The sequence below is a fragment of the Gadus morhua genome, chromosome 9, assembly GCF_902167405.1.
Source record: "Gadus morhua chromosome 9, gadMor3.0, whole genome shotgun sequence".
Taxonomy (NCBI): Eukaryota; Metazoa; Chordata; class Actinopteri; order Gadiformes; family Gadidae; genus Gadus; species Gadus morhua.
The window spans coordinates 14,929,486-14,950,622 of record NC_044056.1 but is presented as its reverse complement, the minus strand read 5'-3'; the positions used below and the strand labels follow the sequence as shown (position 1 = coordinate 14,950,622).

General features: G+C 49.6%; 1 protein-coding gene across 3 annotated transcripts in view; it reads left to right on the top strand.

Annotated features, from left to right (window-relative positions):
* Positions 1-21,137, top strand: part of srgap1a (SLIT-ROBO Rho GTPase activating protein 1a) — a 74,805-nt gene that overhangs the window by 40,570 nt on the left and 13,098 nt on the right. For 2 of the 3 annotated variants that reach the window (XM_030367106.1, XM_030367107.1), the window contains exons 5-17: positions 1,115-1,294; positions 1,936-2,064; positions 3,499-3,720; positions 4,662-4,763; positions 8,863-9,060; positions 9,746-9,830; positions 10,896-10,923; positions 12,174-12,267; positions 14,833-14,893; positions 15,723-15,800; positions 15,941-16,075; positions 18,621-18,726; positions 19,844-20,068. In XM_030367106.1, the coding sequence (XP_030222966.1) occupies positions 1,115-1,294; positions 1,936-2,064; positions 3,499-3,720; positions 4,662-4,763; positions 8,863-9,060; positions 9,746-9,830; positions 10,896-10,923; positions 12,174-12,267; positions 14,833-14,893; positions 15,723-15,800; positions 15,941-16,075; positions 18,621-18,726; positions 19,844-20,068 (1,643 nt within the window). Of the gene's footprint in view, positions 1-1,114; positions 1,295-1,935; positions 2,065-3,498; positions 3,721-4,661; positions 4,764-8,862; positions 9,061-9,745; positions 9,831-10,895; positions 10,924-12,173; positions 12,268-13,499; positions 13,534-14,832; positions 14,894-15,722; positions 15,801-15,940; positions 16,076-18,620; positions 18,727-19,843; positions 20,069-21,137 lie in introns of all 3 variants that reach the window. The other variant, XM_030367109.1, reaches the window with a different exon arrangement.

Here is a 21,137-nt window from a genome sequence, read left to right as displayed (position 1 = left end):
TCTCCAGAAGCAGCTGATGCATTTCCCAATAGGCTGCAGTTTCTGTGCCTACTAATGGCCACATTGGCACAGGGAAGCCGGTGTGATGCTGGGAAATAGACGTTTCTACTTGAGTAACAAACAGAGAGTTGAGTGGCTGTCCCACACATGCGTCTAATACTTATTTAAAGATGTATGCTTCGGAAAGGAATATTGCCCACATCTCTCACTTAAAATATGTCAATAAATTAGACACCAATTAAAAATAATCTGCTCTTATTGGTCACCAGAGGAGGTGATTGTTTTGTAGTAAAAGGTTCCACAGAAGTCCCTTTTTTGGGGTCTATTTCTGGAGCCTATTTCTTCATCCCATGTGGAAAATTCAACCTCTGTCTCGGAACCCCCTCATTTTAAACCAGCCTGTAGACCCACTGGCTCTCCGTGAATCAACTGTACTTCCCAACAGAGAGAAATGAAAGCAACACGACATATTTAGCTGTGGTGATTTGTGGCCTGCTAGGGCCATGTGACGGGGGGCCCCCTCCCCCCGGCATTGAAATCAAATGGGAGTGAAAAGAAACGGTCTTGGACTGTGGTTGAGGCAGAGAGTGACGGCCGGTGGAGGCAGGGGTCAGACCACTTCACTAACGAGAAGGTGGGCGATATGATGGGGCCCTTTGTTGTGGTTTTTAAAGGAGAACCGCGACCTCCACATGGGTATGAAGGATCAGACTTCCTGTTATTCTGACCCTCCCCCATCGGTTTCCTCTCACTATAAAGGACCTGAGGTTACATCCTACGGTTTATTTTCATATGGGTGAGAGAATATATACCAATATCACTCTCCATACCACTTCATTTTAGATCCAATAATTAGATTGGTACTATTTTCAACAAGCTACTAGGTTATAAAGTATCTTGGTGTGCTGGGCTTCCTTTCAGCATTTGGGGGGGGGGCGGGGGGGGTTATTTAGTAGATCGTATCAGATTACAACACCATTACCATAAATCATCAGAGAGGTTTTTTGGGGGCAAATTTCAGACCCGAGACCCATACTGAATACCGTGTATGCGATCACTCCCCAGCTTCTTCTGACAGGCACCTCTTGTAACGTGTCTGTGTATCCCTTCTCAGGTGATGAAGACCTACCACATGTACCACGCCGAGAGCATCAGCTCGGAGGGCAAGCTGAAGGAGGCGGAGAAGCAGGAGGAGAAGCAGATCGGTCGGGGCGACCCGGTGTTCAGCATCCGCATGGAGGACAAGCACCAGCGCCGCAGCTCCGTCAAGAAGATCGAGAAGATGAAGGAGAAGGTAGCCTGCCCCCGTCTCATCGACCTCTGTTACACGACACCCCAGCTAGACTCAGGCCTCGTCACTTTGACGTCAAACGTGGGACGCAGGAAGGAACTGCTTTAAACTGCAAACGAGGCTTGAAAGTATGAGCGGTTGTTACTGTACTCTAAGGCTCCGTCGGGACGCCGGGATGGGAAACACATTGAGTGCAGTCACGGCCAACTGCTAGGAGGACAGTGGACTGTTTTTTGTTAGAGATCTGTGACAGATGATTTAATGGAATGATATTCAGTTTTATTATTTCTCACGATACTTCCTGGAATGCCGTGTGTGTGTGTGACTCAGTGAATAGTGACTAACCGCCATCTGCTTTTAGGGTTGGGAGGAAGTGTACAATATAAACCGATTCGGCCCGCTAAGGCAGCATCTCAATTTAACTCCAGCATCTTTATTTTTCCCTCGTTCCATTCTTGTACATTCAGTAATAGTGTTGATTGAGCTCATTTCCGATGATTATGTCGTTTGAGCTCTCCAATGCAAGACGAAACGTAACCATGAAGGCGTAATCACTTGACATCAAGAATCACTGGCCCATTTAAGTCATTATTTCTGTCTATCTCTGTACAAGTTGCTAATTCTTTCCCTGCGTCTCTATTTAGCGCCAGGCCAAGTACTCAGAGAACAAGCTCAAGTCCATAAAATCCAGGAACGAGTACCTTCTGACACTCGAAGCCTCCAACTCCTCCGTGTTCAAATACTACATCCACGACTTGTCGGATCTAATCGACGTGAGTATACGCGACCCGGTACTCGACTCGCCTCGATCTTAACGCTTTGCTCGAATCTGTGCTACTTCCCTGAGCCGCTGACTGCAAAAAAGGCTTTGGAAGCTGGCGTTGTGTATAACAACCTCCCTACACCTCATTAGCAGTCTGTCAGCTAGATTAGCAGCCCCCCCAGTCTACGCTTCCACATGTGAGGAGAGTGCGCGCACTTTGAAGGAGGCGTGCTAGGGATCTGGCGTACATAAACCAGGCCGCTTGCTGAAGACCCGGCACATTCTCACCACCACCACCACCAAGCTTCTGAATGTTTCTTTTCATCACCTCCCATGCACTTCTCGGGAGGTTTTTATTCCACTCACTCTCTCTTGTGCTAAAGGCATCTCCTCACGCCTATCGAGAGCATTTTTTATGGAAACCACGGTCGAGGAGGAATGTGTTGAGTTTAGCAGGGAATGCGAGCAGGGATCAAATACTCCAGACTTTAGGATAGATTTGTAAAGAAAAGGTGATATTTTTTTCACTTAATCTTTCACATTGTACCCTCATCAGACTTTTGTAGGACGTGGTCTCTTAGGTTGTGAGGAAGAAAATGGCACTGAAATTGTGTTACATGTTCCTATATTGTGGGGTCTGTTCATAACCGTTCCTCTTATAACGGGTCTGCTATGTTTTGAATGGATTCCTGGGGTTAGCATTCCATGTGAGGGTGAGGGTTAGGGAGAAGGAGAGATTCCACCTGCGTTCAAGGTCTGGTTCTGTTTGGAAGTTGGGTTAGAGTGGAAGTGATTGGGTTCTTTTTATGTTTGTTGTGTGGACTTGCAGGCACGGCGTACACAGTGGTTTCTTATTGAATGTTGGCCTCAATGGTACAAAAGATGTGTGTGTGTCTGTGGTTTTATGGAGCGCGTGGTCTGTGCAGTTGTTTTATCACCATTGCATGTGTGCACGTTTGTGTGTGTGCGTGTGTTTGTATGAGGGGACTCTGGAGAAGGCCCTAGTTATTAGAAAGGAACTTGAGGTAACATTTGTTTATGTAAGATGGAACACTGTACTACTATTACAGTAGAAGAACACCGTATGTATCCCTACAGGAAGGTCATTCATTTGTAAAATAAAGTCGAAACCCCAATCAATATGGGTAAATCACGGAAGTTTCCAAGTGAATAATCCAATAAATAAAATAAAAAGTACAGGGCTCCAAATCAGACAGCCCGCTGCATCAATTCTAGTACTCAGATTGTACACATTAAATGCACTGTATATTTTCAGAATACTATATATTTGGAGTTCTTATTCCTTTCAATTCGTTTTTTTTTTGGTTTTCCTTTAATTTTCCATCCCGTGGTTTGCTCTCCCCGCATTTCCTGTGTGGGACCAATAACAGTTCTGGTGTTCACCCCTGTTGCTCATCACTGCCTCGCCCCCTCCCCCGCTCAGGGCTGCGACCTAGGCTTCCACGCCAGCCTGAACCGCGCCCTCAGGACCTACCTGTCGGCCGAGTACAACCTGGAGACGTCCCGCCACGAAGGCCTTGACATCATCGAGAACGCCGTGGACAGCCTGGACCCCCGCAGCGACCGCCAGCGGTTCATGGAGATGTTCCCCTCCGCCTTCTGCCCCCCGCCCAAGTTCGAGTTCCAGCCTCACATGGGAGACGAGGTATGAGAGGAGCTCCGCTTCAATCGTGTGTCAGAGTTGATCCTCAGCCTGGGAACCACATGGGTCGGCGTGGCCCCTGTTTTTATTTTCTCTGGCACGTGCGTCTGGCCCCGCTCCTGTTCAAACAGATCCCCGTCAGCACTGGCCCCCAGGTCAGGGCCAATTACAACCGCTTATCTAATATTGGGCCGCTTTGGTAGGACGTCAGCACCCTATGGGAGCACCATGGAGGAGTTTTTCATAAACGACCAAGATATTTTTTAGGAATTTTGGCAGAGGACAACATATGTAAACTATCCTCTTAGGCTAACTCTGGCTCACTTACAGTTTGACTGTTGATGAGAGAATAAACCAAGAAAGAATTAAAAATAGATGTCTGCCGCTGATGTGTCACGTTCCGTTGCTCTGATTGGTTGTAGATCTATCCAGTTGCGTCCCTAGGCATTTTGGTCCGCTCGTGTTGATAACGTACTATGGAAGTCTAAATTAAATGAGAGGTTCCGGCCTGCGTTTGTGAATTGGTCTGCCGTTGTCGGTCAAGTGAATTCTTGTAGTCTAAAAGCGATAGGTTCATTGCTGACTGTTACAATGCTCCACATGCAAAACAATCGCACAAAAGTTTTGAACTTTATGAGACGGTATAAATACGGAGGTTCATGGCCTCATCTGCTGCTGGATTGGTTTTAACAGCGAACCCTGACCCTCGTATCGCTCCAGTCAGCTCAACGTGCCATTAAGCCTTCTGTCCCTCCCCCGCCAGCTAGCTCCGTCAACACTGATGTCATGTAATTGAAGACATCGCTATTCTCTCATCACTCTCCCTGCATGTCGATTCAGGTCAGCCCGTTAGAGGTCTGATCCGGCGTGCTGCTGTTGATTCGGTGACCTACGGTGACCATACATCCAGACTTGTGTCCTTGTGTTTTATCTCTCCTCTGCAGGTGTGTCAGATCTCTTCACAGCCGCCCATCAACGGAGAGCTGATCCTCCGCTTCCAGCAGCTGCAGTCCCGCCTGGCCACCCTCAAGATCGAGAACGAAGAGGTGGGGTGATGCCGTCGCATGTCACCTGAATGTCTGCATGTTTTTGAGGAGGTAGGGCTGTCTTTGAGGCACAGACAACTCGAAGCTTCCCCAGGCTACAGAACCACACGGCTCTCCGCTCACTTGTCATAAGCCTGCAGCTAGCGACGGCTAATTGTAATCAGTATGGCCTCCCAGGGTGTACAATCCACAGTGTCTGAAGTATTTTTCTAATATGGATGTACCACTGCTCTGTGCTTGTGACACAACACTCAGTAGTCCTGGACCCATCTGTGTAGGTCACATTTCTCAAGGTTGGTTGTTTCAGTGGAGGAGGGCAGTGGGGAGGTTGCGTTTGGACGCCACAGTTTTGCCTTCCATCGGGAACACCTTGCCCTGCTTGCAACGTGTGCTTGTCCGCAATGCATGTTGCTGTTTTCTACGTATTGCCACGTACATGGCTTCGAATATCAAGCACATTGTCGAGTAGAAAATAATATTTTTGCCAAGTTAACGTTAAACACGCCTGTATTAACAGCTTATTGTCTTCCAGTGAACGTCTGGAGGGTAGTTTTACATATGACGTAGCATGGGGTGTATATGAACATGCCTGTATTACAGGGCAGATACTAGGTAGTGTGTTCTGTCTGTGGCTGTCACATCCAGTACTCTAGTGTCGACGTTCGAGATGCAAGTGTAACAGAGTGTACTCCCTGTACAGTACCTTCCTGTCCGCCTTGCCTCATTCCTTTGTTTGTTGTGCTCTGGGGCCTTGCGTTTTAGTGCGTTGTTTGGTATTGTGTTGGGTAGTATATCTTTGGCCCAGATGGTGTCTTCATAGTTACTGCAGACTGCACTGGGCCCCGGAAAACAAACAAGTGTGCGGGGGTGTGGGTGTTGGTGTCAGAGGGTGATGGTTGGTGGGTGTGTGTTTGTTTCATTGTTTATGAGCCTTTTGGTTTGTGTGTGCGTGTGTGATTCAGTTTGTGAGCACGCTTGTCTGCTTTTCTGTGTCCGTGTCGATGTGTGTGAGTGTGTCTGCGCTGTTGTCTGCTGGTGTGTTTGCACATGCGCGGGTGTGTGCAGTGTGGCCGTGTGCGCGTGCATGCAGGGCAGTAGGAAGGCGAGCCGGGCTGCTCAGTGTCCTTGTCCGCCTGCCTGTGTGGAGCGGATGTCCTGGAGGGGTCAGAGCGGGAGAGCACTGCTGCTCTGTACCAGCAGCACCAGATGCCCCCCCCCCCTTCCTGGGCCCCACACACGTACACATCCGCGGAGATAAAGGGGGGGTTTCAAAGGGGCTGGGACGAGGTCCTACGAGCACAAGATCACAATCACGTTGAGCCAACGACGACATTGCTGCCGGAGAATAAATGCCGCATTCAGGAGTGGGCAGGGGACTTGGGTCTTTTGTGGGGTACATCTTTGGGTTGGTTCAATTAGGGGGGGCACTAGAACTCATTCTCCCCTGGGACAAACCCGGCCATGATCACTAAGTACACACTTTTTGTGTTCTTGGTTTATATTTTATTGAGAGAGGCAGTCAACATCTATCGATGGATCATTTACATAATATTCTAGTTAATGTTTGTCTTCAAATATCCCCAACACAAGCCGATTGTTTCTCTGAGCAATAGCTGTCAGGAGATGTAACAAGTGAACTTTATGGATGTACTCCAGACTTTCTGCAATAAACCTGATGCAATCGAAGTCAAGCTCCTATCTAGAAAGTGTGTGTGTGTGTGTCTGTGTGTGTGTGTGTGTGTGTGTGTGTGTGTGTGTGTGTGTGTGTGTGTGTGTGTGTGTGTGTGTGTGTGTGTGTGTGTGTGTGTGTGTGTGTGTGTGTGTGTGTGTTTGAATATCACTGTGGGGTCTGTTGAATATAAATGCCCAGTTTTTATCATTCTTATTCGTGCTGAGCCCATCCCCTACATTTTCCTAGCAAAATAAATAATAGTGTTGGATCCATGGCAGGGGGGGGGGGCTGGGCAGAGCCACACAGTCTGTCTCTTTAAGGAAAGATCCTGGTTGTCATTAGTCCCACGGTGAACACTGTTGCCTACTGTCGTCTGCTAAATAATGGATAGGAGAGCAACAGCTTTGTAGCTGGGAGCCCCACTCTGGCTGGCACGGGTCCTCACCCTCCATACCACAGCAGCTGGCCCCAGTGGGCTGTACTGAACCCCCCCCCCCATTTTACTATGAGCGTGTACGTCACCTACATGTAGTCTGATCCGACCCAGAGAGGGGGCGGGCTAGTGTTCCAGTAAAGGGCGTCTGACTCCCATCTTAAAGGTCTAGAGTTCAATCCCCATTGTCGGCATCCAAATCTGTAGGCATACTCCGGTGATGAAACGCTGGAGTAAATATTGTATCTTTGCCCTTGGTGAAGCTCCATAAAGACGCTGCTCTGTGTGCAACTTTGGTCTGAGAGTGTTCCGTGCTGCACAGAGTTGAAAGGCAAACATCCTCCTGGGTTTTTGTCCTCTCCTTCTTTCACCACAGGTAATCACCACTTGAATACCAACTGTCACTCGTGACAGGAAGGCAATCATATCCTTTTATGATGTGCGCCGCGGCCCTCTTTAGCTGTCATTCGCTGTGTCTTAACTTGTAGCGTGTGTCTTTGTCTCAAGACCGCGCGGGGGGGGGCGAGGTTCGCCCTGCCGCTTTTGGTGTTCAGGTGTCTTGAGCGGGATGAGTCATGGGGTCAGCCAGATGAACAAACACAACCTAATCCAGTCTTGTCTCGATGCGCGCAGCTGTTACGTGTACCAAAACAAAAGATTTTCTCTCTGGCCTTTGTCCTTCATGCGGTCATTGCTGACTGGCTAATGACAAAGAAGAATGCGCCGTCGTTGACTGACACGCTCTCTAACTTCAAACCAACCTTTTGACATAAAATTACTCTAGGAACAATTTAGGGTTGCGCATGGATGGTAAAGGTTGTTTCTAGCTGGGGTCTTTTACTTATCTTGGCTAGTATTGAAAGTGAGCACCTCTTAAAATGTAGATCATACTTAAAATGTAGATCATAGTTGATATCCTATCTACAAACCAACCACGTCACAGTGCAAAGTACACAAATTGTTGTGTTTGTTTAGAAATTAGGATAATGCAGGGATGTTGCCTCCACTGTTTCTGCAGAATCAACAACACGCCGGTCTCATTGTGGTTGGCACAAGGTACTATGTGAAAGCCGACAAGGATATCTATTACTTCTCTTCTCCCCTGGTCATCCCCCCCAACCCGTCTTCTCTCATATTGAGAAACGCATTAGTTCGTTCTCCCTGCTCGTCTGCGACTACTTCTCTAAAAAACGCCTTTTTGTCTAGCCTTATTATAAGTTGCACAATGCCCCGGCGTGCAGCTTTGGCCCGCACGGCTTCCTCCAAGTAGCGCCGGGGCACGCTTGGCCAGGCCTTGACGTTTCTTTGGTTTTTCTCTGACAGGAGAGTGTGGATGCATTCTAAAAGGCCCGGGGCTGACGCCTCCCACTCTGTCCGTGTTCTCTAGTCCCATGTAGAGTTCCGGGGGGGAAAGCCATGTCCTTCTTTAGACTGCTGCATTTTTTACCTTTTTAGAGCGCTGGATACAAGAGTGTAGAGGAGAGGCCTTCATGTTTTAGAGTGCCCTGTGATGGACACTTTAACGACAGGGCCCCCTCCCCGGGCTGAGGCTGTGGCATGCTGCGTAACGCTACAGTTCTCTGTCGGGGCTGCAGATGAGGCTGCAGATGTTATGCCTGGGTATCTTATACATACATTCATATATATTACAATTCGATAATATATGTTTTTATGTGATCAAAATCGGAGTCATTGTTTTTTACGGAAATGGTGAATACATCATTATTCACTTTTTCAAATTGGTTAGAGGTCTGACCAATGATATCTGATAAGCTGATCCTGAAACTTTGCAATTAATGTATACAAAGAAATTGAGTTACAACTCTGCAATTGCATTGTATGCGTTTTCTTTTATAGGCAGTGGGCACTGCAGCATATGAATTGAATCCAATCATACGCTAAATCATGCATGCATAAACACAATCACCACGATGACTATCGTCTGAGCGCGGCGGCCCTTAACCCCCCCCTCGTGTCCTCCCTGGGGTCCTCAGATCAAGAAGACGTCGGAGGCCACTCTGACCACCATCCAGGACATGGTGACCATCGAGGACTACGACGTGTCCGAGTGCTTCCACCACAGCCGCTCCACCGAGTCGGTCAAGTCGGCGGTGTCGGAGACCTACCTCAGCAAGCCCAGCATCGCCAAGCGGCGGGCCAACCAGCAGGAGACGGAGCAGTTCTACTTCATGGTGGGTGGGGGGTTAACGCGTGGCGCCAGACGCTCCAGAGAACTATCCAGGGGAGCTGATATCTAGAGTCAATCATGTTTGCGTCCAGGCTCATCATAGATGATGCATTTGTGAGAGCCTTCCAAATCGTTTTCTTTAAATGTTTTATTGAATATCCGGTTCTTTATATCTGGTTTGGTTAATAAATGTATATGAAGAAGATACAGGGGCAGTAGTTTTGCGCATCTCAGTGAAGAGCGAAAAGAAAGTTCAATTTGAAAACAGGGAAACGTGTGGTCAGGACAGTAATGTATTTCACGTGACCATTAAGTAAGAAGGAAGATCAATGGGTCGGCGTGCTTGTGGTAGCTCATGCAAGTAGCAAATGGAGGTCAACCAAGGCTGAACATCATGAAATCAATTATGTAGTGCTTTATTTATTAATCAGAGAATAACACAGAACAAACAGCGTGCCGAAGCTAAGCTCCCCCCAAAATACCTCTGCTTTGCAGGGGCCAAAAATGTGTCCTCTCCGATTGATGGAAACTGTCTGATTGAAGAGAAGGAAAATGAAAAAAGAGGCTTTGATGGGACTCTTGGCAAGTCCCACCCTGGCCGCCGGATGCCTTATCGCAGATTGCTTTCTTAGAGGCCCGGTCGTCGGACAGCCCCAGCCACTGGTGTAATTACTCTCAACTCTCCACAGAAATTCCGGGAGTTTCTGGAGGGCAGTAATCTCATCTCCAAACTGCAGGCCAAACATGACCTGCTAAAGAGAACGATTGGAGAAGGTACAGTCACCGCCGCATGCGCTTTGCTTCCACGGATAAATCTCCTTCACCCCGCTCCTCTGTTGTAACCTTCCTTTTTATCCCCCCCCCCCAAAATGTTCCTCCTTATCTCTTGTTCTCCTTCGATTTCACTTGACGTTTTCTTGTAAGATTCCTAAATCACAGCCCTGATCATTTCGTTTTTGGGAGAAAGTTGAATATGTGATTAACATATTCTCCTTCTCGGAACAAAGCTCGCGTGGTGTGATGAAGGAACAAACTCTGAGGAAATAATTACTCAGACGGCGGCTCTCGAAGGGACAGGTTCCAGAAAAAGAAAAGAGGAAGCAATCAGACTTTACGAGAAAGCGAGCCAGAGCTGAAGGGGAACGGCGGCGTCGTATTATCCGTCGTAGTGATCGATTGCCACCAACTTAATGGACTCCCTGGCATTAGCAGGCCAGCGCTTGTGGCGCCCCCCCCCCTCCCCCCTTGTTCTCCAACCGGCGGGACGGCCTCCAGGGTCGTCCAGGCCGAGTCGACGCCCAGCAAGTGTCACATGCGGTCATCGTCACGGTTACGGGACGGGCCCGTAGCGGCGATCTCCACGGTCTCCCAGAGTCCCGGGCCAACAACGTCAAGAGGATACACCCTCCTCGGTTATAGGCTTGGCGCGCTCAGACAGACGGGTCATATCCTGTAGGCCTCACATCGTTGGCACTAGGTCCTGGTCCTCACTTGCGTCGTTCCGACGTTGACTTCCCCTGATCACAATGCGTGCGTGCGGGTGTGCCGAGGCCACCCAACTGGGTCAGTGTTGACAGTTGTAAACACACAGCGTGATTCATAATTAACAGTTGCGTTGGTCAGCGTATGAGAGGGCCCGGCTTCATAGTAGTGTGTCTGTGTGCTTGGCTAGCGGTTCACTCAAGAGGACGTGGACAGATGTGGACAGATGGCAGGGTGTGCACTGCTTCTTCAAGTGTGTGCACACCGTGCACCGCGGTGGTCCTCGGGGAGGGGTCCTGGTCTGGGTCCTGGTCCTGCCTTCGAAAGCCTAACACTGTCCTCTCCTCCTCTTTACAGGTCACAGGGCTGACTACATGACCACAAGGTAAACACGCACACGCGGCACACACAACCCACGCACACAGGCACACGCGGGCGCACGTGTGCACATGCACCCGTACAGACACACACACACGCCCGACATACGCACCTGCGCACAGAGGCACACTCATGCAGAGGCACACGTGACTAGTTCAGGCACACTGACTAGTGACTAGTTCAGGCACACATACACACTCACGCACTGGTTCAAGCACAAACACAAATTCACGCCAAACGCTTACACAAGCACAGGCACACACGCATACAACGTTCATATGTGCATCAGTACCTATTCACATATGTTCTATGTGTTTGTTCGTATGGAATAACATTTGGATTGCGCCATGTGAGCTCAGCGATACTAGGCGTCGTCATCATCATCATATCCATTTCTCGTTCACCATTAAAGCAGGGTGCAGTAACCTCCTTATTGTCCAGTGCTTCCACGTGTTCTCATCATATAGCCCGGCCCTAGCCTTCATGGTGTGCTGTATCTCACAGTCATCATGGTAGTGCTCAGAGCACAGACGTCAGGGTGGCAGCACCCCACAAAGTGTTTTGTGACTTTCAGGTGATCTCCTAAAACTCCCGATGAATAACAATAGCTGGAGCAAGGTGTCCCATGGTAATGGGGCGTGGGCTGGCGAGAGTGAAGAACAATCGTGTTCACGAAAGCAGCACACACCCTTTTCAAGTAGGAGTCGTCTGGAACAGTGGGCTTCTTTCTACGGACTTCCTCAATAGGAAGCCGATATGCTTCATCCAGCGCTCCAGCCTTGACCCGCCATTCAAATCATTACAATGACATGCCATTAAAATAGTTATTATCTCCGCATCAATCTACAGTATGTATTGATTCATATTTCAATGAAGATGCTCTGTATATAGAATTCCTTTTACACACACACACACACACACACACACACACACACACACACACACACACACACACACACACACACACACACACACACACACACACACACACACACACACACACACGATAAGTGAAATTTGGCTCGGATAATCTAAAAGCATACTTAACTTTTCGCCTCCAGTAATCTGCTTAATCAGGGCTCAAAGTCTGCGCTGTTGAGCACACAGGGTGCCTTATCGCCCAACGACTACCGCTCCGACTCCCACCACAGGGCCTGGCGTATTGAATATCCTATCGCATACTCATTTGTTAAAGGCCTGATCAATGTTCATCGTGCCCAAGCCTCCCAATAACCGCCGCTCTAACCCACGCTCCAGGCCGCACAAACACCCGACAGGCACCCGGCGGCCCAGACCACACTCTGTGTTTAACGTTAGGTTGTTTAACGGCAACATGGAGTCCTTCATCAAGGTACCGAGCCCCCGTCCCGACCGCACCGCTTCACCCCCTCTCCACCCCACCGGCCAATCGTCCGTCTCGTCTCATTCCCCCTTTGGGTTCCCCCCCCCTGAAGCATCTCGGCGTCGGGGGCGGCCCGCGCCCAGATGGTTCATTCTGGGAGGGGGGGGAACCTCCTCACCTGTGGGTCCGGGTGTCTGGCCGTCTTCCCGCCTTGGGATCGTCTTGTTTAGGTCGGAAAGGGGAAGACGCTGACTCGGCGCATCCGGGAATGGCTGCCCCCGGCATGCCAGCGCAGAAGGGCAATGAGGACGGGGGAGGGAGGGAGGGAGGGAGGGAAGAGGGGGAGAGAGGAAGGGAGGGAGGGAGGGAGAGGAAGGGAGGGGTGAGATGGCTGGAGGGAACAGTTTGTCGACTGCAGCCGACCCCTGCTGACAAGGCATCACTGAGCTGCTTTGCGCTGCTGAGGAGATTGGGCTCATCCCTCTCTCTCTTCCTCCTCTCTATCCCACTCATCCTCCTCTCTTTTCCGCCTCTCGATCTGTCTCTCTTCCTCCTCGATCAGTCTCTTCATTCTCTATCCCTCTCTCTTTCTCCTCTCCATCGCCCTCTCTCTTCCTCCTCTATCCTTCTGTACTCCTGCTTTCCATCCCTCTCTGTCTCTTCTCTATCAATTTATCTCCCTCCGCTCTATCCCTCTCTCCTCCTCTGTCTCTTTCCTCTATGTTCCTCCTCTATCCATTTCTCTTCCTCCCCTCTATCCCTGGCTCCTATCTTTCCTCCTGTGCTCAGAGAGAGAGAGGTAGAGCGAGAGCAGTAGCAGGTGAAGTCAGCCAGGGGAAGGCATTCTGTACACAGTGTAGCTACGAGTTAACCAAGCTCCTCCCTTCACCCTCCTCCCGACCCCCTTGCCCGGCTTTGCCGTCTGGGACCGCTGTCAGCTCAAGCTGTCCTGCCTCGTTGCCACCATGGTTCTGGGAGGGCGGGGGTGGCGGGGGGTGGGGGATAATCTGGGCACCGAGGGGGGCCTGACGTTTTCGCCCTTTTTTCTTTGGTGTGCTTTGGTGGCTCTAGCTTACAATGCTAACGTTGGTGATGCTTGTTTTTCTCTTCCTCTCACTTCTTCTTCTCTCCCTGTGACTCCATTGTTCTCTCCTCCGACCTCCTTCTCCTCCTCCTCCTCCTCCTCCTCCTCCTTCTCCGTCCACTGTCCGACCACTGCCCCCCTCGACCCCCCCCCCCAGCCGCGGACGACGGAACTCCCACGGCCGGCACCAGGTAGACGTCGGGCGCAGAGTGGGGGGGAGGGGGGGCGGGGGTGTGTACGGTGCTGCTCGTTCCGCCGCTTCCCGTGTTGACCCCCTTTTGCCATGCCGTCGGCGCCCTCTGAAAGCCTCACCCGCCCCGCTCCGTCACTCACCGCATGTGTGGCCGTGCACCCCTGACCCCCGAGACCCTCTGTGTGACATCACTCAGACAGACTGACCGGCCTCGGAGTGAAATGATACGCCCCTGACTCACAGGAAAGTGTGTGTGTGTGTGTGTGTGTGTGTGTGTGTGTGTGTGTGTGTGTGTGTGTGTGTGTGTGTGTGTGTGTGTGTGTGTGTGTGTGTGTGTGTGTGTGTGTGTGTGTGTGTGTGTGTGTGTCACTCGGATTAGCGTACGAGTCGCCCCTACGTGATCATCGTTGAGCTCAACTTTTGAATGACTCACAACATCTAAATGTGTTGTGCAGCCGCCCAACCCCCTGCGGCGATGATATCCGACATGTACCATGACGTGTCCCCCCCCCTCCCCTGTTCCACCGCAGCCCTTTGCTTCCTGCCGCAGCAACCGCCCCTTGGTATCGACATGGTGGCTGTAATCAAATCTGCTGTATCATGGGAAGCGTGTGCCAAGCACGCTCTCCCCCTCCCCCTCCATCCGCCCGCCTCCAGCACTGAGCCACAGCTGGTGCCAAGAGGCCTTCCCCTCACGTCAGGCCGTCCTCCCCCCCCCCAAGGCTCATCTGGAACACAGCGAGGATGGAATGTGTTTTCCAAAGTGACAGCACTTTTCTTTTGATACAATTTTTTTCATCTGGATTCTCTCAAGGTTTTTTTTTTTTTTTTTTTTTTTTTTTTTCTTGCGTCATATCTCCTCACTCGTCGAGGCTCGCGAAGAGGGGCGCGTGATTGTTGGCAGGGTGCCTCACCGGCGCCGCACACGGTGTATCGTAGCGTAGTGTAGTTAGTATTTTTGGACACACTCAAGCTTCCATGTGTAGCTGGAGATGTTGCAAGCTTGACTCATTGGGTTTGTGTCAATTTGATGAGCTGCTACCTAAAAGAAAAACCATTAAATCCATGCGAGAACCACCGGGGGTGAACGAGTCTGTCTGAGCGATGTCTGCACATAGTAACTCTCCAGTCTTCTTCTCTTTCTCCGTCGCCCTGGGACCCACAACACCTGCATGTTGGTGTCAGTATGTTTTAGTGGGGGGGGATGAGCTGATTATTTTGTGCATGAAACCGAAACTTGTACTCTTTTGAGTGTTTGTAACCTGTGCTCGTATTTGTTTTCCTCCCATCCACAAAGGATTCTGGACAAGCTATCCCGCGTGTGGTTGAGAGTTGTATTCGTTTTATAAATTTGTACGGTAAGTTAAAAAACGTGCTTTGGTCCAACAAATGAATTGATTTTGCTTTTGAAGACAGAACCCACCCTCGAGACGAACAGTTACCCTGCTAACTAAAATATATGCTAAACTATTAGTCTTTCAAAAGCTGTCCAATCGAAGTTCAAGAGTGACACACACACACTTTTCTCATGCTGTATTTATTTGAGTGTGCACATTGGTGTCTCGTCAAGGAAATTAGTTCCATTTCAGTCACAGCTACGGTGAAAAGCTATCATGTTTATCATTCTGAGGCCCTGTGCCTTCTACTTGACCTTCCCAATAGCTACACAGACAAAGAGACAGACAGGCTTGCTGGGTCATGAGTACTGGTGTGGATGTTTATGGAGCCTTACTGGTAGTCCTGACATGTGTAACACATGACAGCCTGGCTGGTTTGGTTCTAGTGGCTGAGGAATATAAGCAAGGCAGCCATCTTTGCGTATGGACAGAGAGGCTCAGAGTAGAATATGTACAGCAGACTTAATTATGTCCGTTCCTGGCTTTTCACCTGTACTCCTATTAAACTGTAATCCCTGGCCGCACGAAGGTTGGATACAACTTGAATTGCAGCATCTCGACTCTCATTAGTTATCATTATTGGAAACGGGACAAGATGTCCCTTATTTCTGACTAAAGCAAGGTTTTTGTTGTCCTCTGATCCTTTGAATTGAACTGCTAGAAATATGTTAAGTTTAAGTTGATGCATTTTAAATTTTAGACCTCAAAATGGTTGACGGCCTTGTCCAAGTCACTATGCAGACATTTTGGAAGTGACTTATGTGTTTCTGCCATCTCCGTCCCTCTGCAGGCCTTCAACATCAAGGGATATTCAGAGTGTCTGGATCCCAGCTCGAAGTCAATGACATCAAGAACTCTTTTGAAAGAGGTATAACCCTCTGAAAGAGTTTTGATTATTTCATATATATTACATTATATATGTATTATCACATTCTTGCTTATTATCCGTAATTATCTGGCATTATTAGTTCATCCAAATGACCCGCCTCGCCGTGTCTTGTTTCCTAGGCAACGACCCGCTGACTGATGAGGAGAACAACCATGACATCAACTCTGTGGCCGGCGTTCTCAAACTGTACTTCAGGGGTCTGGAGAACCCCCTCTTCCCCAAGGAGAGGTTCAACGACCTGCTGTCCTGCATCCGTAAGCACCCCAAGCTGTTTCCCTTTCTGGCTCATGTTCTTTCGTTCTTCATAAGAAAAGTGACACTATTAGTGACACACTATGATGGCAGGACACTACTCCCTGCGCTGCAGTGGCTTTGTTGAGAAGGTGAACGATTCTGTGGAAGATTCCTTCCTGTTCCATCCATGGAGGTTTCATGATTCTTCTGGTTCTTCTACTGAACCACTGGCTTGTTGTTTTAAAGGTTTAGATCTTGATTTCCATCCAATTCATCCAGCCACTTGTCATCCAGCCCATCACCTCTTCTGTGGGGTATGCAGTGTGAAATAGGTTGAAATCGAGTCAGGGGTCAATCATTAGTTTAAGCTATAGGTCACCTTTGAACATTGTGATCATCCGGCCTACGGTTTTCCAATAGGTAGAATGTGCGAAGACGTTTCCTTGTTAACCACCTCGGTCATCTTTGAATGCTGCACTTTGTAGTGTTCAGCTTAGCGTTTAAGAGGGGTATTGTCCATTGTCCATCTCACACAAAGCTGAGATGACGGCCTGCTTTAAACGGCGCATCGCTGGGGCTGAGCGTTTACATCGACTCATACATCTCCCATTGAAGCACTGCTCAGTACAGTACATTGTTCGCTGACTGGAAGGCTGCCCCCCGTCACCCGTGTGCAACGGCAGCTCTGTGTGGGGCTTTGTCCGGTTGCGTAAGACGCTGTTCGGGCTGTGAAGGCGCACCGAAGAAGTCGGTGCCTTTCCTCTTGGACTTTAGGAGTCATAGAGTCACGTGGGCCGTGTATGTGTGTTTGTGTGTGTGATGTGACCTTATTCTGTCTGTGTTTGTGTGTGCGTGCGTGGGTGCCCACCTTTTTATATTCGCTGGATACGAGGATTCCCTATTCCGACTCCTCCAGTGAGGGATTCATACTGAATGCCCAGAATCTCCACCCCCCCCAAGCCTCCATTAAAAATGCATCACTAATACAATTTTGAAAACTATTTGAGACAAGCTATAGTGCATCCCACTTCTCAATGCACACCCCGCAAATGGGTCAAACACATCCAGCCTTATATGCGATTATATCACTTCCCTATTATTTTGCTGACTTTATGTCTTGCCCCACCGCAGAAGCGGTCAGGACATGCCTTTCCTGGCTTTGCTTTAAACACGGCCCGTATGTGCGCGTGCCCCGAGCCCACAAATATTGGGCCACATGCGTGTGGCAGTCTGAAATAGGGTCGGTCTTTAAATAGCGGCTTCAGCCCTGCTCCGAAGCCTCACAGGAGCCTAGTTAGGTACTCAAGTCGGGATGAAATACATGACTGCTATCCCCACCAGTACTAATCCCTAATGGCTCACACTGGTTACAGGAGGAAGGTGACGTCGCTATTTCTGGCCGCAAGTGCAGCCTAAGACCACTTCTACTAAATAAATCACGTGAAATGGGGTGGCAAAACCAGGGTGGAAGGGAGTCAGACTTCAGAAACAAAGTTGGCTCCAATAATAAGAGGAAGCTGACATATTTAGAATGTATTTATTTTTATTATGACGAACAACCTCTGATATGTGACTTAGCACATAGGTATAGATTATTAAAAACGTCAACTTCTGCTACCCAACCTTCGTGCAGATGTGAACAAGAACATACGTCACGTCTTTAATGCAGCTGCCAGTGGTAGTCATGTTGCCAGCGGAGAGCGATGAGTCCTGACTTCCTGCCCCGCCTCCTGTTCCTGTTCCCTTTGTGGTGACTGTGACAGGAGGGAAACACGCTAGGCTGAAAGATGTTGGCATATAATGACAAGACCCCCTGTAGCCCGGCGCCCCACTCGGTGTGGTTACACGCCCAGCAGTGAGTTGGAGCTACCAGGCGGCGTTGAGGGATAATCACACTCGTCATTATCGTGCTTACAACCTGGCTAACGTAACCAGGGTACGGCAGCTATTTGAATACTGGGTTTACTCTCCGACCTACAGATACAGGTTCTGGTGTTTACATGGCAGTAAAAAAAAAAATGGTTACGCCCTAACTTGTGACAATTATAGTTCTTTTCTTTTTTTTTCACATTCGAAATGATGCACTTCAGGGCCGATTTACGCATAATTCAATGCTTTCTTTTCTTTCATTTCATTTCATTGTAAAAGGTTACTCTCCTATTCATACACTGTTACCCTAATGAAATGGGGTTTAATTATCAAATGGATGATTGCGGTGGTTAAATATGCAAAGCCGCTCGGCGGAGAGGTGGCTGAGGGCTTTCAGAGCAAAGCATGATTGACACAAAATTAAACTGATTGTCAGACTGTTGAAACCTGACAGGAACACCTACAGATGCTGCTGCCTTGTGGTTCTTATTAATCACTATCCCGCTGTCTATCACTCATACTCACACACTCACACACACTCACTCACTCACTTCCAAAAACTGGTCAATTTGAAAAATAACTAAAAGTAAAAATGCATCTATCCATATATATATACATTATATTGAAGGCATGTATACATTGGTGCATAGCTGAACTGTTAGCACACTGACCTGTGTTCTACTGTTTCTCTTTCAGGAATAGAGAACCTGTACGAGCGCTCGCTGTACCTCCGTAAGATCATCCTGACCGTGCCCCGGTCGGTGCTCATCGTCATGCGCTACCTCTTTGCCTTCCTCAACCAGTGAGTCCCCCATCACACACCCAGCCTGCTACAGCTATCCCCCCCCCCCCCCCCCCCCCCCCACAGGACGATTCAGCCGCGGGTAAAACTGTGAAGATTCGTGTTTTCATGCCAAATTCTAGTCAGGCAGTCTTAAGGCTTAGTTATGGTTCCACGTTGGCGAAACGCAAGGAGGTTTACCGAGCCATTGAATCCTTGCGGGGACCCTACATGCGTCCGTGGCAAGGGGCTGACGTAGCCTCCCAAAAAAGTGTAACCTTGCGTCGAGGCGACGCAGCAGCAAGGGCTGTGATTGGTCCGCTCACTGAAACCCGGGGCAAAACCAAAACAGGTTTGCGACTGCGTCGAAGCGACTGCATGGTCGTTGTGTTGCATCAACGTGGAATCAGACCGAAGCCTTTAGGACGGAGCCGTGCGGGCCCACGCTCCCTGAGGGGCGTACCATTCAGAGCGTGGCCGTCCACGGTTATGCCTGAACAGAACAGAGGGAAGAGTTGTGTTTGAAGCTCGTTTTCGGACCTCCAACCCGTAATCAGGATACTAGAATAATGATAGGCTCGGGTATCCCTGCCCACAGCCGAGCATCTGTCCCCCGGCTGCCCTCGCTGCAGTAATGCATGGGTATCCATGCCAACCGGAATGATTAACTGCACACTTTCATCCTTTAATTTTATTTTGGGTTGTCTACAATGTAATGGATTATTAATATGTGACGTGTGAGCCATGTAATGTTTGGATTGTAATCTGCATTGAACCTATAAAAGCGTGATAGCAGGAGAGTTCAGTTTGGTCCGTTTATTGGTCATCTGCCAGAGCCCCAACCAGCAAATGTATGGTAACTGGTCTGTACTGGTGGACTGGTGTTCTTAAGGTAGTGGTTTTCATGTTTGTCTAGTACTAGGTTCAAGTACTAGTTTCAAGGCGCTATGTCTTCGGCATTCTTGTGTTCTGGATTCACTGGAAGTCTCTTTGGATACAATCAGTATGCCAAATGGCTACAGGGGTAATCAAGACCTGCAATTAATATTATGTGGAACATCTCCTCCTACCTTTAGTCACCGCCTGGCTTTGTCTCTCGTCTCACCCTCACCCTCTCCCTGCTCCCATCCCTACACAGCCTGTCCCAGTACAGTGACGAGAACATGATGGACCCCTACAACCTGGCCATCTGCTTCGGCCCCACACTGATGCCCACGCCGGACAGCCTGGACCAGGTGTCCTGTCAGGCCCACGTCAACGAGATCGTCAAGACCATCATCATCCACCACGAGACCATCTTCCCCGACGCCAAAGAGCTGGACGGGCCCGTCTACGAGAAGTGCATGGCCGGGGGAGACTACTGGTGAGAGGACATGTTTGTTAGTCCCACCTGACACACTGGCTATTTGGGGGAAGACCGGATTACAGTTTACAATCACGGTGTTTAACAGACACTTTTATCCAAAGTGACTTACAATGGTTCATACACACATTAGTTCACACACTGACGGCGGAGTCAACCATGCTAGGTCGACTGCAAGCGTATCGGAAGCAGTTGGGTCTAATTGTGTTGCTCAGGAACATCTGAAATTCGGCTAGGAGGAGCCGGCGATCGAACTAGCAATCTTCCGGTAATGAGTCAACCTGCTTTACCTTCTGAGCTAAGCCTGGATTGAGTCGCCGTACGTCAAGGCTCACTCCAGATGAAAAACGAAAAGGATGCTTGCTGCGTCTGGAGTTAAAAAAAAGCAGCATGCCAGAGTGAAAAGACAGAATTTGCAGCTGAAGAGATCCAACGCATTGGGGGTGATCTCAGTTCCAGGCCCCCTCGCCACCCATCCGTAAAACGTGTGTTAATATTCGGGTCAGCGTGTGGGTCGGCGCGGGATGAAACTGGAGCTGGTAGACCTCCCAGCTGAGCTCACCGGAAGGACCTCCACAGATGTGGGGGGAGTGAGGTGCTAGATGTAGGGGGGGGGGGGGGGGGGGAGCCGGGGGCGTTAGGAAGCTACACAGCTGGTGGTTCTCTCATTCCGTTCTGTACAGTAATAGAAGAAAAGCGGGGCCACGGCGTGAGCTTTCTCTCATTGGGGGGCCCGTCAGAGCGCTGCAGGCGTGTGCGGTGGGCCAGAGCGTCAGAGCGTGTGTGAGCGGGGGTAATCAGGGTAATTACCCTACAAACGGGGTGAGCTGTCTGGGGCGGAGGAGCACATGACGCGCGCTCTCCTGCTAGGAACATGCAGAAACGATCACTAAGTAGGAAAATATGGCAGAGGAATGGGGGAGCCGTCCAATGGGGGAGGACTGTGAGGTCACTCTGTGCCCACGCTCACGCTGGAGTAGAGCGGTGTCTAGCTTTTGACTTTTTTTGTGGGGGTCAAACAGTTGAGTACCTCCATTACACGCTCACCACTTTACACTGGGTTCTTTTC